We start from the raw sequence: 22,468 nt of genomic DNA on the forward strand, positions 1-22,468 counted from the left end.
TAAACTTCTTGCAGTACGCCCTATGTAGAAAAGAACACATGGGCATACAATTGCATATACTACCCCTATTGTTTCACATGTAACCATGCATGTCATTCTCCGGGGTTTTCTTCCTGGGATACATATGAGATCTCCCTCACATATCAAAGAACAGGCTGTATAGTTATTACAACGGAATAGCCCCATCCTTTCCATTCTTTTACTGGACTATACATCTGAAGGGCATAAAAGATCTTTTAGGTTTTTATTTCGTGAAAAAGCTACTTTACAATCTAACATCTGACAGTTTTGTTTAGTTTGTACCATCGGCCATAGACTTTTAATCTTTCTTCCGAGCTGCTGAGAGATACCAGAATACCGCAATACACATGTTACAGAATCATTAGTTCCAGGGTTCTGTTTATATTGTAAAAGCTGTTCCCGAGAACTAAATCTCACCCGTTTATAGGCCTTAGATATCACTGAATTAGGATAGCCACGCTCTTTATATTTATTTTTCAAAACATTTGCTTTATTCATAAATTCCTCAGTAGAGTGGCAGATCCTTCTATATCTGAAAAATTGCGATACTGGAAGATTGTTCTTTAAAGTACTTGGATGCATACGCGTGTATCGCAACAATGTATTCCTATTGGAGGGTTTTGTAAATATAGATGTTAAAAAGTTCTCATTAACCTGAGTGATCTTAACATCCAAAAATGTGATTTCACAAGGATCACTTTTCATCTCAAATTTGATGGTGGCATGACATTCATTCAGATAACACAAAAAATTATCTAGCTGATCTTGAGTGGAGGTCCACAGCACAAAAATATCATCAATGAACCTCTTCCATACTTTAATATGGGTCATAAAATTAGATCCATATACCCAAGTGTCCTCAAATTTATCCATAAAGAGATTTGCAATGGATGGAGCAAATGATGCCCCATTGCTACCCCCAATTTTTGTTGAAAAAACTTCTGGTCAAAAATAAAGTAGTTTCTGGACATAGCTATAGTAGTTAAAGATAGAAAAATCTCAGTGGGTACCTGATGAGGTCGAGGACGATTATCTAGAGCTTCTCTCACCATTTCAAGAGCTTCCTCCTGAGGAATACAGGTATACAATGACTTTACATCCAAAGTGGCCATAAGGACCACACTGCCCTCATGGTTATGCTCTGCTAAACATGTCAGGAAATCAGTAGTGTCCAACAAAAAGGAAGGAATAGTAGACATCAATGGTTGAAAAAAGACATCTACGTATTTACATACCTTTTCCAGCAGGGACCCTCTAGCAGATACAATAGGTCTCCCGGGGGGGGGGGAATGCTGTAGATCTTTGTGGACTTTCGGGAGAAAATACATCACTGGGACTTTAAATTGCTGAAATGTCAAAAATTTATATTCAGCATTAGTTATACATCCAGATGTTTTACCTTCGTTCACAATACCTAAAATTTTTGAAAAGATACCATCCAATGGGTCATCTAGTAATAGAGAATAAACATTTCTATAATTTAGCTGGGAATATGCTTCCCACAAATATTCATCTTTGTCCCAGATGACGACACCTCCCCCTTTGTCCGCTCTTATTATTACTATAGTCGAATCATTCTGAAGATTCACCAACGTTCAGTAGATGAAAGATTCTCTCCAATTTTTCTAATTCAGCATATACTGGGGCTTTAAACCCAGCTATCACAGGGTCTAAGTTGCCCGGAGGAGTCCATTTACTTTTTGCATAAATCACAGACCTATCCATTCTAGGTAGGAAACCAGCGGAAATGACGTCATCAATAACGGGGCTATTAAATAGACTGAGTAGTGGAGCCGAATTGTGGACGGAATAGGAGGGAACTCCCTGAAGAAACCATTCGTTGGTAAAACAAGAGCCTTGTTGGATCTGGACACCAGTTTCCTACCTTCACTCTAATGCCGAGCAAGCAGGAAGATCACTGCATTGGATCGCGATCCTGGCGTCATTAACAGCTGTGAAGATAAGTGAAACATTTCCTTAGGTTCTTTTTCCTGTTCCCTGTGCACAATGGTGGGATATGTCCCCATTTTGAAAGATTGCATTTTGGAAAAGTAGTGGAGTTGTTTGCCTATGATACAGAATAAGAATGGCTGAAAAACTCATTGGGTTGCCGTCTGCATATTAAATAAAGTTGAGGCTTTTTCTCCACTGTAATGAAATGATTTTTCAGTGAGCATTTCCACCACTCGTCTAATAACATTTTTTGATTGGATTTTTGATTTGTTTATTGTTATTATTATTAGTTTTCTATATTCAAAGAATAAACTAAACTAAACTAAACTAAACCTTAGGTTTGTATACCGCACCATCTCCGCATGCGCAGAGCTCGGCACGGTTTACAGAGGTTGAGAGGAAAGGAACTACAAAGAAAGGGTATAGGAGAGGGACTGAGAAGATAGAGAGGGGCAGGGAACTAGAGAACGGGAGGTGATTAGATTTTTGAGAAGAGCCAAGTTTTCAAGCGTTTACGGAAGGATTGGAAGGAGCTAGAATTTCTGAGCGGGGATGAGAGGTTGTTCCAGAGTTCCGTAGTTCTAAAGGGGAGGGATGTTCCGAGTTTTCCTGCGCGGGCTATACCTTTTATAGATGGGAAAGATAGTTTCAGTTTTTGGGAGGGTCTAGAAGAGAGCGGGTTTGAGGAATTCCAGAAGAGTGGGATAACGGGAGGAAGGACGCCATGTAGAATCTTGAAGGCTAAGCAGGCACATTTATAGAGGACTCTGGAGTATACTGGGAGCCAGTGGAGCTTGGAGAGGAGTGGGGAAACGTGATCGAACTTGCCTTTAGCGAAAATAAGCTTGGCCGCGGCGTTCTGAATTAGCTGAAGTCTAAGGAGGTTTTTCTTAGTTAGGCTTATATAGATGGAGTTGCAGTAGTCTAGTCTAGAGAGGATGGTGGATTGAACGAGGATGGCGAAATGAGAATGATGAAAGCAAGATCTTACTTTCCTCAACATATGGAGGCTGAAGAAGCATTTTTTTACCAGGGAGTTGAGGTGATCGTTGAAGGAGAGAGAGGAGTCTAAGATGATGCCTAGGACTTTGCTTGAAAACTCAAGCTGAAGAGTGGGGCCGGAAGGTACAGTGTTTCCCCGAAAATAAGACCTACCTTGAAAATGAGCCCTAGCATGATTTTGGGGTAAGTCTTAATATAAGCCCTACCCCAAAAATAAGCCTGGCCTAATCCCTGGATTCGCTAGTAGCAGCACTTCCCCTGCCGAACCCCTACTAACCCTCTATCCTTCCCTCCCATCTGAACCCCACCGACTGCGAGCCCTACATACCTCCTTCCAGTGCAGCATCGGCCGGCAGCACTCTACACAGGCTGCTTGGCCTTCTGTGTGCTGCGTTATTGATGACAGTGATATGGCAGAGGGAATTCCCTAATGAGAGAAAGCCGCCAAGTAGTCTGTGTAGAGTGCTGTCAGCCCGACGCTGCTCTGGAGGGAGGTATGTAGGGCTTGCAGTTGTCGGGGTTCAGATGGAATGGAAGGATGGGAGGGTCAGTGGGGGTGGGAGGTGCTCAAGGATTCTGCTGCACTAAGGATGGGAGGGAGGGAAGGATAGAAGTTGGCAAAGGTTCTGCATGAGGGGTGGGAAGGAGAGAAGGATAGAAGCTGGGCAAGGGTTCTGCTGCACGAACGATGGGAAGGAGGGAAGGATAGAAGCTGGGCAAGGGTTCTGCTATACAAGGGATGGGAAAGAAGGAAGAATAGAAGTTGAGCAATGGTTCTGCTGCACAGGGGGAAGAAGGGAAGGATAGAAGTTGGGCAAGGGTTCTGCATGAGGGATGGGAAGGAGGGAAAGATAGAAGCTGGGTAAGGGTTCTGCTGCACAAAAGATGGGAAGGAGGGAAGCATAGAAGCTGGGCAAGGGTTCTGCTGCATGAGGGATGGGAAGGAGGGAAGGACAGAAGCTGGGCAAGGGTTCTGCGGCACGAGGGATGGGAAGGAGGGAAGGATAGAAGCTGAGTAAGGGTTCTGCTTCACAGGGGAATGGGAAGGAGGGAAGGATAGAAAGATGCTGCAGAGGGAAGGTACAAGGAGATGGGTCTGGGGAGGAAAGATGCTGCACATGTGCTGAAGTCTCTGTCAAAGTTCACTCCATCCCATCCTCAACCAAAAGGCCATATATAGGTAAGATTATTGGTGCCAAGAGGGTTGGGAAACAGAAAGGAAAGAGAGTATTGCCATACTTTGATATAAACTACTCTTACTACTAATCATTTCTATAGAGCTACTAGACATATGCAGCGCTGTATATCAAAACATAGAAGAGACAGTCCCTGCTACTTCTTGGGTTTTGGCCAGGTACTAGTGACCTGGATTGGCCACCATAAGAACAGGCTACTGGGTTTGATGGAACCATTGGTCTGACCCAGTAAGGCTATTCTTATGTTCTTATAATCTAGTCAAGATAGACAAACTGGACAAGAAGGTGCCTCAATACACAGTGCTCAGGTGGGAGAATTACAGAGGGAATGATAAAACAGATTTTGGTGTTTAGCAGGTGGATTGGAGTTTGGAATTGAAAGCATCTTCAAAGAAGTGGGCTTTGAGTCTAGATTTGAATACTGACAGAGACGGAGCCTGACATACTTTTGGTTTATATTCGAGGCAACTTTTTTTCCCCTTTTCGGTGGGGAAAAAGTTACCTCGGTTTATAGTTGAATAGGTTTATATTCGAGTATACAGTAAAATCTTGGATTGCGAGTAACTTGGTGTGCTGTCTAATAGGGGTGTGGCATGGGCAGGGAGTGGGTGTGGCATGGGCAGGGAGGAGCATGGACAGGGGAGGGGTGTGGCATGGGCAAGAAGTGGACATTCCAGTGTTATCCAGTATTCTGATTAGCGTGAACTAACTAAATAATGCTGACTTAATGTGCGAGTGTTTTGCAAGATGAGTAAAACGTTTTATTAAATTTTGATGATAAACGAGTGAGGTCTTGCAATACGAGTACATACAGTATACATGCATCACATCATCACAACTGAGCCGATGGTTCTTCTCTCTCTGACGCTGCGGGAGTGTAGTAACTGTTCTAAACAAGCGAGGTCTTGCAACACAAGTACATACAGTATGTTGTATTTTTATTCATTTTAAAGCTAAAAATAAGTGCAACATATTATACAGACATTTTACACTTTCACAGCACTTAAATTCAATCAAATTATATTTCATAACAAATACATGTATCCTCCCCCCCTTCTCTGTACCCAACTATTGCACTCAACCATAATTAATTAAAAGTATTTTCCCACCTTGGACGTGTATATTCAAAGGGCAAAATCAATAATCATTCCTTACAGAATTTTGCCAATGGCTCCCAAACATCTTTATATTTCCTATAATGTCCCTGCTGTTTGGCAATCATATGTTCCATTTTAAAAATGGTTTGAAAAATTTGACGTAGGAACTGAATGCTAATTGAATGCCGCAGTGCTGGCCCTGAAGCAGCGGGAAACAGTGAGTCCGCGAAACGCTGGCCGCGTCGGCTTGTGCAATACTGGCTTGTGCAACTATTTGAGCACTGCTGAAAAAAAGATATCCAGAGACAAGCGCTGTTTAAAGATAAGTAGCTTGTCATTTTTTCAAATCCTTAATAGTGCATACAATGTGGGCAAATTTGCACTGATAGTGAGGTTTTCTATAAAATGAATTAAAATAAAATGAACTAAAAGTATATATAAAAAAAAGTTTTCTACAAGAAATATTTTAAGATTAAATTATTAAAGTTTATATGTTTTAAAACCTAAGCGGTCAATGATTGGAGCAGGGAGCTAAATTGCTACGCTGATCACTCGAGTTTGTGATATAAATACCATGCGTAGGCTCCAGTTCTGAGACCGTGGTAGAAGAGTGTGATGCACTTCATGATTATAGTGGTATGCTAGTTTGTTTCCATTTATAAAGATTCCCACCAGAAATTATAATTTAACCGGTCCCAGTATTTTCAGTTCTTCAAAATAAGTTGTATGGCCACTCCTGTCATGATAAAAAGTAATTTGTTGTTATGGGAAGTTATTAGACTCTTGGCCTACATCAACGTGCCAAACAGCACTGTATCGTACGTCAGTGCCATTGGATTTTCCAGTATCTTATTTATTTAACCCCAAATGGATCGCCATAAGTTAAATATCAAGGGACAAAAGAAGAGCTGATGATCTAGTGTCCCTATATCGAAATGACAGTGCCAGCATCTAATTTCTGCAAATGAAAAGGAGTCCAGAAACTTCTATGTAACAAAAAAAAACATGTTTGTCTCATAGATGCAGACGCCGTACATCTCATCCTCCAAATCCAAATTTGTGGCCCTTGAGATACAGAAATCTGCTGCTTAATCTCAATGCTCCAAAAGTCTCGATGACCAGTTTTTGTTTTCTTATTCAAAAATTCAGATATTAATTTATACCACTGAATGGCCTGATGCCCTAGGAAATCTGTCTGGAAGCATAGGACCAGCAAGCTACACTGATTTTTTAGATTTCGCCAATCAGGGAACCCCTTCTAAATGGCCTGCTTCAACTGCAACCACTTATAGAATTGAGACTTAGCAATACCAAATGTTTGTTGCAGTCATGAAAAGTCAAGCATTTTTTGTCTGATATTACATCATCTAGAGTATGTATACCCGTCTGCAACTAATACTTCCAGACTATCTTAGACTTGCCAATTTGAATCTTGGAGTTCAGCCTTAGGGTCTCACATGTGGAAAATGAATCAGAATAGGTATTAAGTTATTAATAAATTTTAATGTCTGCCATGTGTCTAATAAAATTCTATTATCCTTATATATCCTAAGTAACTTGATACTTAAAATGTGACACAATCTCAATGGGGACAGGAGTTGCAATTCCAACCATAATCAGTCTGGAAGATTTTCCATGAACTTGGGGAGGATCCAATACATACCCTCATGCATTATATAGGCCTGATTGTACCTATAAAAATTGGAAAATTTACCCCTCCCACCAAACAGGTCTACTAAAATCTTGTTCAACCTTTTAAAATTCAATCCAAACTCCACCATGATCTGTTAAAATAATTGGAGCTATAGTGGCTTTTGTGACCTGCTATACTAATTGATCAGAAACAAAAACATAATCTATTTGTGAGTATGATTTATGAGCATGAGAACAAAAAGAAAATTCCTGAGCATTAAAATGAAAAATCCACCATATATCTTTCAATCCACAAGACTGTACCAAGTTATCTAACCCTAATGACTTTAATATTTTACTGGGTTTTTTTATCCAGCAATGGGTCCATAACAGCCTTAAAGTCCCCCGCCACTACTGAATTAGAAGTAGCCAGTGGCAGAATCAAATGTTGAAGAGTTTTGAAAAATCCAGCCTCATTTGAATTAGGGGCATAGATGTTGAAAAGCACCAGAATATCTTTCCCCAAGCTCATATCCACATGGATTCACCTGCCTAAGGGATCAGTAGAAATCAGATTAAATACAGCTGAGCATTTCCTGTGTACTAAGATAGCCACCCCAACCTTCTTACCCACAGCAGGAGCAAAAACAAACAAACCAACAATGCTTGACCCACCCCCCTTCCAACTTCATGGATTCAATAGTGGATAAGTGTGCTTCTTGAATATAATATATATCTGCATCTTGTTGTTTTAGAAAATTAAGTGTTTTTCCCCTCTTAACAGGATGATTGAGCCCATTGACATTTACCGAAAACAGTTTAAAGTTCATTATTCAATTCAATAAGGTACCTTAAAAAATAATTACAAAATTTCTAATGATAACTCAGAAACAAAAACAAAATACCCCTTAAGAAAAACCCCTTCCCCTCTCCCTCCATCCATCCCCAGAAATATGACTGCTTGGAAGCACCCATATAGACTTAAAATCTAAAGCTCCCTCCAGGTGTCAGTTATAATTACCCATACAATTAACAACCCCACTATATTCTGTAAATGAAAATTATGATAATAAAAACCCCACTTTCGTGACTCATAGGACTTATAATTAATGTATTCAATATACTAGTAAAACCTTATTGAAATAGAATTAATGAATTCCCCTTTTCCAGAAAAAAAACAAAAAACAAACTATCATGAATTAATTTCTCTATTAACCATTGAAGCTAATAAACTACGGACTCCTTTTACAAAGCTGCGTTAGGGCATTAACACACAGAATAGCGCACACTACATTGCTTCGCGTTCTAGATGCTAACGCCAGCATTGAGCTGGCGTTAGTTCTAGCTGCATAGTGCGCGGTGTAGCGTGCGGTAATATCCTGTGTGTGCTACAAACGCTAATGCACTTTAGAAAAAGGAGCCCTATAGCTTATATAAGAAACAAGTTCCTATTAACAATAAAGCCTTTTAACTATTATTGAAAAATTTCCAATTATAATAAATTCATACTTTCAAATTACAGGAAAAAAAACCCCTTCAGTTGATGCAAACACCAATTAAATGTGATTTATTCCCCTACCCTCCCAATAAATACTTTAAATAATTATCCCCAAGTCTCAATTAGTAATCAATTAAATATATAAATAAAAATATAAATACATATGCTAATATAAAAGATACATAGGGCTCCTTTTACTAAGGTGCGCTAGCGGTTTTAGTGCACGCTAAACGCTAACGCCTCCATAGAGCTTGTGTTAGTATTTTTCGTTTAGCACATGGTTAGAGCGTACTAAAAATGCTTGCGCACCTTAGTAAAAGGAGCCCATAGTGAATTATAAACATATGTAACCACATTTCATTACTTTAAAGAGGAATGCAATCACCAAGAAATAAATTAACATTTCATGAACTAGAATAATAGTCTACGACATCCTTATTTAGCTAATAAATAAGGGTAACAGACTCAAAGAACTTTAGGACAAAAATCTAAGCAGAGCTATTAAAAAAAAAAAATGATGAAAAAGACCCAAAGCACCAGATTAAACACTAAGGGCTCCTTTTAAAAAGCCGAGCTAGGGCCTTAACGCGCGGAATAGCGCACGCTAACTTGCCGTACACACTAGCTGCTACCGCCTCCTTTTGAGAAGGCGGTAGATTTCTGGCTAACATGCTATCTGGTGCGTGCAATAAAACTGCTAGCGCTGCTTTGTAAAAGGAGCCCTAAAAAGTGTCACTTAAAAAAAAAATCATTGTTGTTATTTAAGCTGAATCACCTCAATGAATAACTCGTTGTCTACCATCATCCCCGTGCAGCTACAGATTCGCTAAACTGTAAAATCTTCCAACTTCGTGCTGCTGCAGAGTCGCTTAGCTTTAACCCTTAAACAACATGCATCCCACGACTTGCAGAGCAGTTGATTAAATTACTTATCTGCCTTGCCATGAAAAGTCTTAGCCACATACAGCCATTGCTTGCAGATCCTCCTTCCACAGCTCCATGCATAATTCATTGACCTCAGCTTATACCATTTGATAGCTCTCATATTAAGCTACGGTAGTTCATATAAATCTTTAGCTCTTCACCCAGGATGGGCTATTACATCTTTCATTCCTTATATTTCTTATATTTCTCCTTCTTCCTACAAAATCTTATATCTTTAGTTAATATGCAGAACGTAAGCAGCAGAACTTAAAGTCGCTCAAATCCAAACTCCGTCCACCTCCAATGCAGTGTGATTAGAACTACATTCAACTTACGGGAAGATAAGATTAACTGGTTTAGTTTATGAAGACATCGGCTCCCTCTAGTGAGTCAATAATTCTCACAATTTTTCAGGGTCTTCACACTGATTTGTTTTATTATCCAATGTAATTCTCATTAATGCTGGATATAAAAGGCCATATTTAGCACCTAAATCTCTCAGCTTAGGTCTCATTTGGAGGAACTGCTTACGTTTATTTGCTGTAGCTCTAGAAAAATCTGGGACAATTAGTAATTTAGAGTCCTTATGTTTTAAGTCTCTGTTTTGGTCAGCTTCAGGATTTCAAGAGCCTGCTGAAAATGCAATACTCTAAAGATTAATGGGCTTGGGCTTCCCTGGCCATTTGCTTTTGTTGGAATTCTGTGTGCCCGTTCAATTTCCGATGGAAATTTAGGGCTCAAGGGGACTAATTTTGGTAAAATCCCTTCCAAAAATGTGACTGGATCTTTCCCTTCCAATCCCTCTGCAAGTCCCAGTATCCGCACATTATTATGTCTGGCCCGATTCTCAACATCTTCAATCTGTTTAACCACTTGCACTATATAGGTGATCCTTATGGAACTGCCTCAAACCCACCTCTGTTTTTCCACCCAACTTTCCACGTGCTACGTGGGCATTTGCCACCTCCATCTGCTTGGCTAAATTAACCACCTCTTCTTTAACTTCTGCCAGTTTCCCTGCATTATTCTGTAGCAGTTGCTTGATGTTTCTGAGCTCAATTAACATATCTGTGCTGTCTGAGGCGTGATCTGCCGCCTCTTTGGGAAGCGGAACTTTTGAGGGTGTCGGTGGATCCACCTTCAACCGCTTCGCATTCCCTCCCAGTAACGCCACCTCAATTTTAGATTATTAAGTGGAAGTCATCCTGCCGCTTCAAACTTTCTTTTTATAGAGGAAGGAACCAACTAGTGACCACAAACTATACCGAAGGACATCTGGAGTTGAGTAGCGAAACGATTAAGCATCCATCATGGTGAGCTGCCAAGCCACCCCCCCCCCCACCTCAGACAGTATTTTGTATTAAAGTTTTTAGGTTGTGGAACAAATTGTCTGGGTTTCCATTATTTCTTATGGAGAAATTCGCTTTGATATACAAGTGTTTTAGATTACAAGCATGTTTACGGAATGAATTATGCTCACAAACCAAGGATTTACTGTACACAAGTATTCTTACTATAGCAATCACTTATAATGGCTTCTGCATACTGAGTAATAGCAGATACAACAAAATATTTAGAACTACACAGAGGGATTCCATTTTTATCCCAGGACTCTAACATATTTCAGTGCTCATACTATGACTCTTAAATGTTTTTTTAATTGTGCATTTGGGAAGATATCCCTATAGCTCTCAAGTGTTTAGGGAAAAGTGCTTCAAATGAGGCAAATTGGAATATTTAAGGGCATAAAGAAACTCTACAGTGTACAGCAGGTAAGCACCTTTCTTTGTTAAAACTTGCATTATGTCTAGTTATAGTATATTGATTTTATTTTAAAAGTAGATTTGATAGTTATAGAACGAAAACTAATTCTAGTTATGTCTTTCCAAATATTTTGTGCTGTATGTGCACTTAGGGGCTTTTTTATTAAAATGTGTTACATCCTAACACATGGTTAGCACCCCTAAAACAGCTTACCACAAAACACATTAAAGCATCTTGTAGTAATTTATCAGTTTGAGCATGCAAACTGCACTTTATTCATTTTTTTTTATTTTGGGGAGGGGTGTGGTATGGGCAGTGAGTGGACATTCCAGTGTTATCCAGCATTCTGATTAGCGTGAACTAACTAGATAATGCTGACTTAATGTGGGAGCACTCAGGGCCCCTTTTACAAGCCACGGAAGTGAGTCCTGGCACAGCAAATACGATGTAGACCATAGGAATTGAATAAGCTATGTCGTATTTGCTGCATGGGAATGACTACTGCTGCTTTGTAAAAGAGGCCCTTAGTGCCAACTAAATAGGAGGTGATAAGTACTTCTGCAATAATAGTTTTGCAAATTTTATGCACCAATGGAAAAATTTGTGGGGAGCTTGAAAAAGAAGAAAAAAGCGGCCTTTTTTGGAATGAAGTAAAAATGGGCTTAATGCATATATAACAGCTGATGTAACTTCCTATTCTGGTGTAGCAGGGCCTGAAGAGACCGCTCTGTTTTAATTGCTAGCATTGCCAGTAGGCTATGAAAGGTTAGAGGGAGGGAGGGAAAGGATAGAGTGGACAGTGGTGGGCAGCAGTGGCAGGTGGCAGGGGCATTAAATATGCAGCCCTTATGAACAAGAATGAGCAGAGTCCAGATCATAAACTATGCATTATGAGGTCAGTTCTCAAATCTCACTTAGATGTTTCATTTTCAGCAGAGGTACCAATATAAAACTAGGGATCGTCCTAAGAAACAAATAGGCAATTGGTCTGCAAATTACACACTGGCAGGTGAGCAGACCAATTGAAGATCAAAGTAGTCCAAAGTAGAATTTATTGAAAAACAACAGAACTGATGGGGTAAACACACATGCCTGATGGCCAAGTTTCACCCTTCATAGGCTGCCTTAGGGGCTAAAAATACTGTTAAAAATTAATCAACAAATATATCATATGTTGTTCATTCATTTATTTACTTTTAACAATATTGCTAGCTTCTGGGGTCCAATGAATAGTACATACATACTAAATATATAGATATCCAATATCTGTGCATGAGTATATGCTCAGACATGTATTTTCAGCACTGTATAGTCACACATACGAGGTGCTACACAAAAGTTCAGAGACTTCAATTGTAAAAAGAAAAAAATTGCTTACCAAAACTCCTAGTTTCCAATGTCTCCTTCAAAGTAGTCCCCTTGAGAATGTATACAGCGATCCCAGCGTTTTTCCCATGAGTCCATGCATCTATGGAAGTCATCTTGGGTGAGTGCCTAGAGGACCTCCTGCGATTCTGTCTGGATCTCCTCAATCATGTTAAAATGGCGTCCTTTTCAGTCGTAATTTCATTTTGAGGAATAGGAAAAAAAATCACAGGGGGCAAGGTCAGGCGAATAGGGAGGGTGTGTAATTACTATAATGTTTCTGGAAGTCAGGAATTGTCGAACAAGTGATGTGGGGGCATTGTCATGTGGAGCAACCAATTTTTGTTTTTCCACTTGTCTGGGCGTTTTTGCCGAATGCTCTCACTCAACCGCTTCAAAACCTCACAGTATGACTATCCTACTATCTCACAAACATCGTGGATAGTTTGCCTACGATCTGCAAGGATAGTCTCATGAACATTTGCTATGGTTTTCGGTGTTGTGCTTGTTGACGGTCATCTGGAACAGTCATCGTTGTGGACAGATATTCATCTGTCCTTGAAGCGTTTGTACCAAAGAAAGGTTTTGCTTTTGCACATGGCATTATCTCCAAGGCTTCCTGGAGCATACAATGGGTTTCTGCAGCAGTTTTTTAAAATTTGAAACAAAATTTGATGCAGATTCTTTGCTCAGTAAAATCCATCATATCAAAATCTGCTGAGTCACTAAACACAACCTTACAAAATCACACAGAACAAAACAACGCGACCACTCAGTTGCACGCCCATTGGCACAATGATTCACAAAGCATACTACTAGACACCTCTAGCTGCGGAAGGGTATATTATATTCAATTCGTGTGCGTTCACATTCCCCAAACTTTTGGGTAGCACCTCATACAGTGTTGCTGAAAATGCAATTAATCTATGCTTACATACCAGGAGAATTACCAGACATAACAGAAAGTTCTGTTTGAAAACTGGACATATTTTGAGCTTTAAGAAGTGGCATTAGGTTGATGCATTAGCACACTCAGCGGCATGCGATTCTGTAAATGGACGTCTATTTTGAAGCTACACCCATACCACGCCCATGCCTATCCTGTTAGGCGTGACTTTTTCCGATGCACGTCCACAAAATTGTGGATGTCTATTTTGAGAATCACATCCAGCGTTTGGACGTCTAAGTTCCAATTAATGTTTCTTAAAGTCATTGGGCTTATTATCCACTTTATTTGGACCCCTATGTCAATGGGCGTCCACATTGTGGACGTCTAAAGTTAGAAATCCTTTACAAAATTTGCCCCTTAGTCCAGCGAGCTTACATTTTTTTTTTTTTTGTAAGCTATTTTTCTTACAATAGGAAAAAACTGGAAACTCACTGGACTAAGTGTATAGCCCTCAATGGAGAGTACATTGTTTAATTTGCTTTTTTACCAACCTTTTCAAACCACCCTCATATTTTGACATATTATATCACAAAGCAAAAAAGATTATATTTGCTTACAAGTAAATATTCTACAGTATTCTATGATGAAGTAAAATTTTATACCACTATTTGACCTGCATTGAAACCAAAGTGTTTGTTAAGTTTACATATTTTCACAAGGAATATATGCCACTAAATTCTGGGTAGTTAGCATATGTTACTTTACAGCTCTTGGGGCTCCATTTACAAAGCTGCGCTAAACCGCCGGCCGCACTAGCCACTACCGCCTCCTCTTGAGTAGGGGGTAGTTTTTCGTCCAGCGCGGGGGTTAGTGCGTGATGAAAAGTCGTGCGCGTTAAACCCGCTAACGCGCCTTCGTAAAAGGAGCCCTTGATGAAGATATCTTGTTAGAGGAAATTCATATGCTTTCTTAATTTCTGTATATTGTAGCTGTAAAATTACAAAAATTTAAAAAATTTGAACATGAGAAAATGTACGAGTGCATAGCAAAAGATACAGAGGCCAAGAAGAGAACTAAGGTACTAAAGCTGACTTGTCAGAAGTTTCTTAGGGGTCCTTTTATTAAGATGTGCTAACAGGTATAGCATATATATATATATAGCTAAAAAATGTGCATGTGTTAAGTGCCATGTGGTCCAGGGGTATATAATGGGCTGTGTGGCATTTAGGCACTAAGGGCCAGATTCTCTTTGTGCCGCCCAACGTTAGGCGGCGGTAGGCATTCTACCTTTGCCTAACTTAATTGGCCACGTCGTTTAAAACCAGTTAAAAAGACAGATCAGTGACGTACCCTTAAAATGCATACACTAGTATGGAATTAGAGGAATTGCACCCAAAGTTCGGCATGGATTTTAGCACTATGCAATATTCTATAAAGGGCATCCATCTTGGGGCGTCCTGTTTAGAATACCATTCAGCATCTCGTCTATAAAACCCTCAGTAATTGATGTAAACTGTTTAGGGCTGGGTTTTTTTTTTTTTTTGTAAACGGTATAAAAAAGTTTTAAATAAATAATGTTGCTCCTTTTTGAATTTATCTTTTTATAAAATGGTTCTTCCTTCTCTACATGCCAAAATATATATGAATACTTTTTCACAACCTTCTAGTGAATAAACCCTCTAAGAGCAGGGAAATACCTATTGTATCAGTTATTATTGAAAAGGTATGAGTTAAATCCAAGCCATCTTGATTATAATTATTATTTTATAAAAGGTTCCCAGTTCAGCAAATCTGTTGCAAATTTTGAGCATCCAGCCTGGGATGTCCATTTTCTGATACAAAATTTGATTATTTATTTTATAAAAGTTGAAGACAATAAAGTTCACAAATTCTTAGTTGCTAAGGTGGTATGCAGTTGGCACCTACAGGCCAGAGGAAGATGACTAGCACTACAGTGACTGCCCCTTTAGGTCACACAGGAAGGTTGGACAAACAATGGCTCTCCTGCTAGTTTGAGAAATAGCAAGAATTACCAAGGGGAGATAATGAGGAACAAGACAAAATAACATTATACTGAAATGAAAAAGTTCTTAAAGTACGATATTGATTAACAGAATTTGTGAACATTTCTCTTTACATAGGTGAACTTACTGAATAAAATGAAAGGTAGAAATGAAACCTCGGTCACAGAGTTCAGTCTGATAGGACTTCCAAATCAACAAAAGATGCCGGTTTTACTCTTTGTGCTATTTTTTATAATTTACACAAGTACCTTGCTCGGAAACAGTCTGATAATCATGATAATTAGAGTGGATCCTCGCCTTCACACCCCTATGTATTTTTTCCTCAGTAACTTGTCCTTCCTGGATATGTGCTACTCAACAAGTATTGTCCCCAAAATGTTGGCCAATTTCTTATCAGAAGAAAGAACCATTTCTTTTCCAGAATGCATAACTCAAATGTATATCGCTAATTCCCTGGGTGGCACAGAATGTTTCCTCCTTGCCATCATGTCATTTGACCGTTATGTAGCAATATGTAATCCCTTACGTTACACCATCATCATGAACAAGAAAGTGTGTATTGAGATAGCTGCAGGATCATGGATATGTGGTTTCCTTGATTCATTGGTGCATACTATTTTTTTGCTACAATTACCCTTCTGTGGACCAAATATAATTAATCATTTTTTGTGTGAAGTCCCAGCAGTGTTAAATCTCGCATGTGCAGACACTTTCATTAATAAGATTGTGATTTTTGCATGTGCCATTGTGGTAGTACTCATCCCATTTCTCTTAATTCTCATCTCCTATGTTCACATTATCTCTACTGTGTTGAAGATTCGTTCTGCCGAGGGACGGCACAAAGCATTTTCTACCTGTGCCTCTCACCTGGTTGTGGTTACCTTCTCATATGGAACTATCATATTTATGTACATGAGACCCAGGTCAAGTCATTCACAGGACCAGGACAAAATGGCTACTTTAATCTATAGTGTTATAACACCATTTTTGAATCCTATGATCTATAGTCTGAGAAATCAAGAAGTGAAAGGTGCTCTGAGAAAAGCTGCAGGAAGGCAAAAAGGCATTCACAACTGATGTTAACATGGTTGTTAATATACTGTTTATATTCTTTTGGATTGCTATTTGCATTATATATTAACTAATGTTACCATCTTGTGTACTAAAATCCATATGTGTATGTATATGTCTGAAGTTCCCTAAAGGTACAATGTGGGGTAGTTAGGAAACAGAAAATATCACTATAGAAGTGTAGCAGTTGTAGTATATTTCAGTGGTAAACCATGCAAACAGCCAAACCTAAGACTGACTTACAAGTTTACAAGTAAACATAAGACTGACTTACAAATTTACTAAGACTGACTTACAAGTTTACAAGTAAACATAAGATTGACTTACAAGTTTACTTTGTATAACTAAATGTTACATACTAATTTTACTTACTGTAAAACAGGATGGAGAATCATGTGCAGAAAGAGCATCCTCATAATGAGCATATCTTCTGAATAGTTAGGCATTCAAATATGAAACACCACCCAGAACACTCTTTTTTGTGAGATCATATAATACAATGTCCATATTTTTTGGTATATAATTACCCTCCACATGCAGAAGTTTAGCTAACAGGGCACCTAGATTAGGAAGTCCAGTATATACCTACTTAGGCAGTATTTTATAAAAATGCATAACCACATACGGGACATTTTTATTAAGCTTTGCATGCTTAACACAGCTTAAAATCATGTACCATGGGATGCAATCAGGCATGCCGTTGTAATTTCCAATCTGCATACGTTAACAGCATGCTAAAAAATTTGCTGAGAGGGGGCATATCTTGGGGTGGAGAGTGGTAGTTCCTGTACAGCCTCATTATCACATGCTAACTGGTTAGTGCACAAATGCCACATGAGACCTTAGGCCTGGATTCTGTAAATGGTACCATTATCAGCCACCCATGCGTCCAGCACTGGTCGCCGTACATGAAGCAGGACACGGTACTACTTGAAAGGGTGCAGAGAAGAGCAACTAAGGGGCTGGAGGAGTTGACGTACATTGAAAGATTAGAGAAACTGGGCCTTTTCTCCCTCAAACAGAGGAGATTGAGAGGGGACATGATCAAAACATTCAAGGTAGTGAAGGGAATAGACTTAGTTGATAAGGACAAATTGTTCACCCTCTCCAAGGTATGGAGAATGAGAGGGCACTCTCTATAATTGAAAGGGGATAGATTCCGTACGAATGTAAGGAAGTTCTTCACTCAGAGAGTGGTAGAAAACTGGAACGCTCTTCCGGAGTCTGTCATAGGGGAAAACACCCTCCAAGGATTCAAGACAAAGTTAGACAAGTTCCTTCTGAACCAGAACGTACGCAGGTAGGGCTAGTCTCAGTTAGAGCGCTGTTCTTTGACCAAGGGCCGCTGCGTGAGTGGACTGCTGGGCATGATGGACCACTGGTCTGACCCAACAGCGGCAATTCTTAAGTTCTTAGTTTGCAAGTACAGACATTCTATGAAGCTGCATTAAGCAGATAATATGGGGTTTTAGCATGGTAGACAGTAGCGCAAGCCTATGCTACTGTCCACTGCACTAACAGAGGAACCTTTGCATTACAAACCCTGTGTTAAATGCCTAATGCAAGAGTAGGTCAGATCAGAGTGTGACGAGGGCAGAAGTATGGGCATCTGTGACAACTAATACACAGGTCTTTACCATTCACTAGCTTCCCCAACTGCTGATAATGCAACCAAACTTATCATCACCTCAAGAGGAGGCAACAAATGCAGCTGCGTTACTAGCAGTCTAGCAGCATGACTGCAACACTAAGTAAGTTAGTACTCATGGCCTCCTCTCACTCAATATCCTTATCTTCATCTCCCTCTGTTTGGCCCCCCTCTCCTGACCGCCCCCCCCAAGCTTTTCAAGACCCTGACAATAGTTTCCTGACGCCCTCCACCCCAACCCCACTTTCTGCCTCACAGAATGCCCTGGATGATCTGATTAACTTGTGGACCCCTGAGTAGGGCATAGGGGGAATTTGAGGGATTATAGAAAGAGGAGCAGGTTCCTGCGTAGTGAGGGGCAGGTTTCTGTGTGGCAGGATGTGCGGTTTGTGAGCAATAGGATGCAGAGTTGGACTGGAGGGGTTTGGGAGATAGTTGCTGAGGGATGACAGGGTGCTTGAGGAGGGTTGGGGTGTTTGAGGGGGGGCCGGCTTTGAGCTGGAGGGGGATGGGGAGGGTGATTGTGGTTGAAGTCTGGAGGGGGGAGAAAGAAGGGGATCAGTTAGAAGTACAAGTGATGGAGATTTAGGAGCACTTCTGCAGCTGAGTGTTTATCATTTATTTAAGCTATTGTCCTATATCACATTATAGGCTTAGAAACATAGAAAAATGACGGCAGAAAAGGGCCAAAGCCCATCAAGTCTGCCCACTCTAGTGACCCTTCGCCTTGATTTTGCTCACCATCCCCTGCCTTTACATCATTAGAGATCCCACGTGAATATCCCATTTATTTTTAAAATCTGCCACGCTGTTGGCCTCAATCACCTGCAGTGGGAGTTCGTTCCAATGATCGACCACCCTTTCGGTGAAGAAATACTTTCTGGAGTCACCATGAAATTTCCCTCCCCTGATTTTCAGCGGATGCCCTCTGGTGGACGAAGGTCCTATAAGACTATAAGTGCTATCAGGCACTGCATGTAGCACAGAACCACATCTGCCATGTGTGGTAAATACAAGGCAGATGTGGCCATGTCCCCTGCATGTACTACAAAGCTTTTGCATTTCCTACACAGTAGTTTTTGCATTACCTATGCGGTAAGTGCAAGTTGCCCATACTTCATCCAGACCATGTTCTCAGCTACACCTATTGCAGTGTACATACCTTCTTTGCAAGTGTAACCCTGGCCTCCTATGGTACTCTATAGCTGATTATGTGTAGAGGAGGCAAGCCAGAAGAACACTATCAGGTACAAAGAGGGTAAAGAGGACAAAAAGAAAGTTACCCTTAACTAGTATATTCAGGGTTCTAAGACACTGATCCCTAGAGCTATATGTATAGAGGTAGCCAACTTCTTAGAGAAATTATTTGCCAGCTCCTACAAAACTATTAACCAGAGAAAGACAAGCTGCTTCTCCCTATTCCAAACTGCTCCCTTCCCCTTCACCCTCCAACTGCAGTTCGGTCTCCCTCTATACTGTTCTCAGCCTGGAAAAAATCCTCTGAATCTTTCAAAAGAGCTAATAGTAGCTCTCTGCACTTGGCAGTAGGAGGAGTCCACACAATGTGCATGACAGCCTCCCCATTGCCATGACATCAGAGGCAACAGCAGCTCCCTATACCTTAGAACATAAGAACATAAGAATTGCCATCTCCGGATCAGACCCATGGTCCATCGAGTCCGGCTATCCGCACACGCGGAGGCCCAGTCAGGTATACACCTGATTGTTCTAATCACCCATATCCCTCTATGCCTCTCATAAGGAGATGTGCATCTAATTTGCCTTTGAATCCTAGCACAGTGGATTCCTTAATAACCTCCTGTGGAAGAGCATTCCATGCGTCCACCACTCGCTGCGTAAAGCAGAACTTCCTGACATTTGTCCTGGACTTGTCACCCCTTAGCTTCAAACCATGTCCTCTTGTCCGTGTCACATTGGACAATGTAAATAATTTGTTTTTCTGCTCTATTTTATCGATGTCTTTCAGTATTTTGAACGTCTCTATCATGTCCCCTCGCAGCCTCCTCTTCTCAAGGGAGAACAATCCTAGTTTCTTGAGTCGTTCCTCATATTCCAATTTCTCCATACCTCTTATTAGTTTCGTTGCTCGTCTCTGCACCCTCTCCAGCAGTTTTATATCCTTCTTTAGGTTGGGAGACCAATGTTGTACACAGTATTCCAAGTGTGGTCTGACCATTGCTCTATAAAGCGGCATTATGACTTTCTCCGATCTACTCGTGATTCCTTTCTTTATCATGCCCAACATTCTGTTTGCTTTCTTTGCCGCTGCCGCACATTGTGCCGACGGCTTCAGGGTCCTATCTATCAGTACACCCAGGTCCTTTTCTTGTTCGCTCTTACCCAGAGTTGCTCCTGACATTCTATACTCGTGTTCCTTATTCTTACTACCTAAATGCATTACTTTGCATTTCTCCACGTTGAACTTCATCTGCCATTGCTCTGCCCATTTCTCTAGCTGATACAAGTCGCTCTGGAGTTCCTCGCTATCTTCCTGCGATCTGATTTCCCGGCATAGCTTTGTGTCGTCTGCAAACTTAATGATCTCACTGGATATTCCGCCTTCCAGGTCATTGATATATATATTAAATAGAATCGGCCCAAGTACCGAGCCCTGGGGCACACCACTAGTCACTTTCTCCCAGTCTGAGAACTTCCCATTTATGCCCACTCTCTGCTTCCTGTTTTCCAGCCATTTTCCTATCCACCTTTGTATATCTCCCTCTATTCCATGGCTTTGTAGTTTCCTGAGAAGTCTTTCATGCGGAACTTTGTCGAATGCTTTCTGGAAGTCCAAATAAATTATGTCCACCGGCATTCCACTATCAATTTGCTTGTTCACGGTCTCAAAAAATTGAAGCAAATTCGTTAAACATGATTTCCCTTTCCTGAACCCATGTTGACTGGGTTTCATCAAGTCGTGTGTATCTAAGTGCCGGACTATGCTATCCTTGATCAGTGCTTCAACCATCTTTCCAGGGACAGACGTAAGGCTCACTGGTCTGTAGTTGCCCGGTTCTCCTCTCGATCCTTTTTTGAAAATTGGCGTGACATTCGCTATCTTCCAGTCATCTGGTATCTGTCCAGTTCTGATTGTCAGATTGGTGAGTTTTTGCAATAACTCTCCGATTTCAATCTTCAATTCTTTTAAGACTCTCGGATGAATTCCATCCGGTCCAGGGGATTTGTCACTTTTAAGTTTGTCGATCTGGTAGTATATCTGGTCCAACTCCACTTCAACTGTGGTGAGGCTGTCTTCTATTACTCCATTAAACACTTTCATTGCCTCTGGTATTTTTGCAGTATCCTCCTCCGTAAAGACAGACGCAAAGAAGGAATTTAGTTTGTCCGCAATTTGTTTATCTTCCTTAATGTACCCTTTTCTTCCCTGGTCGTCCAGGGGTCCCACCGCCTCTTTTGCGGGTTTTTTCCCTTTCACGTATCTAAAGAAGGGCTTGAAGTTCTTGGCCTCTTGCGCTATTTTTTCTTCATAGTCCTTTTTGGCATCCCTCACCGCCTTGTGACATTTCTTCTGTTCGTCTTTATGTTTTTTCCATGCTTCGGTCGTTTTGATGTGTTTCCATTTTTTGAAAGAGTCCTTCTTTTCTTTTATGGCTTCCTTCACCTGTCTGGTAAGCCATGCCGGTTCTCCCTTACCTTTTGTTCTCCCTTCCTTGGAGATCCTCGGAATGTGTAGGTTTTGTGCTTCTGTGATAGTACTTTTCAGTAGGGACCATGCCTGGTCTACTGTTTCAATTTTATCCACCTTTTTCTTGAGTCGTTGTTTCACCATGGCTCTCATGCGATCGTATTTGCCCTTTTTAAAGTTAAAGGTTTTGGTTAAGGTTTTGGCACTTTTTCTATTCCCGATGTCAAGCTTAAAGATGATCACATTGTGATCGCTCGTCCCCAGCGGTACCGTAACTTCTACTTCTTTTGTCGGTCCCGTGAGGCCATTTAGCACCAAGTCCAGGGTGACGTTGCCTCTTGTCGGCTCTTTCACCATTTGTTCCAGGAAGCAATCCCCTAGCGCCTCCAGGAACTTGGCCTCCTTGCCGCAGTTGGAGGTTCCTAGTTTCCAGTCTATCCTCGGGAAATTGAAGTCTCCCAATATTATTACATTGCCCGTCTTGCATTCTCGTTTGATTTCCTCTATCATTTCTAAGTCAGTTTCATCCGCCTGTCCCGGGGGACGATAAAAAAGGCCAATTTTCGTGGCTGCACTGTTTTGTCCAGGAATCTTGACCCAGAGGGACTCTAGCTTCTCTTTCGTTTCCATCGTAGCCACTTCAACAGATTCTACTCCTTCCCGCACATATAGGGCAATACCTCCACCTTTCTGCCCTACTCGATCTCTTCTATATAG

The 22,468-nt window shown here is 40.7% G+C and overlaps 1 protein-coding gene across 2 annotated transcripts; it reads left to right on the top strand.

Annotated features, from left to right (window-relative positions):
- The first annotated feature begins 12,557 nt into the window (after window positions 1-12,557).
- LOC117355997 (olfactory receptor 2A1/2A42-like) lies at window positions 12,558-16,442 on the top strand. Of its 2 annotated transcripts, XM_033935255.1 has the most exons (2): window positions 12,558-12,577; window positions 15,512-16,442. In XM_033935255.1, exons 1-2 carry the CDS (start codon window positions 12,558-12,560, stop codon window positions 16,440-16,442), a joined length of 951 nt encoding a protein of 316 aa, XP_033791146.1. The 2 variants fall into 2 exon arrangements, with proteins under 2 accessions (XP_033791146.1, XP_033791214.1); XM_033935323.1 differs by lacking the exon at window positions 12,558-12,577 and having other exon boundaries at window positions 15,498-16,442.
- Window positions 16,443-22,468: the final 6,026 nt, after the last annotated feature.

The sequence above is a fragment of the Geotrypetes seraphini genome, chromosome 1 (genome assembly GCF_902459505.1).
Source record: "Geotrypetes seraphini chromosome 1, aGeoSer1.1, whole genome shotgun sequence".
Classification (NCBI taxonomy): Eukaryota; Metazoa; Chordata; class Amphibia; order Gymnophiona; family Dermophiidae; genus Geotrypetes; species Geotrypetes seraphini.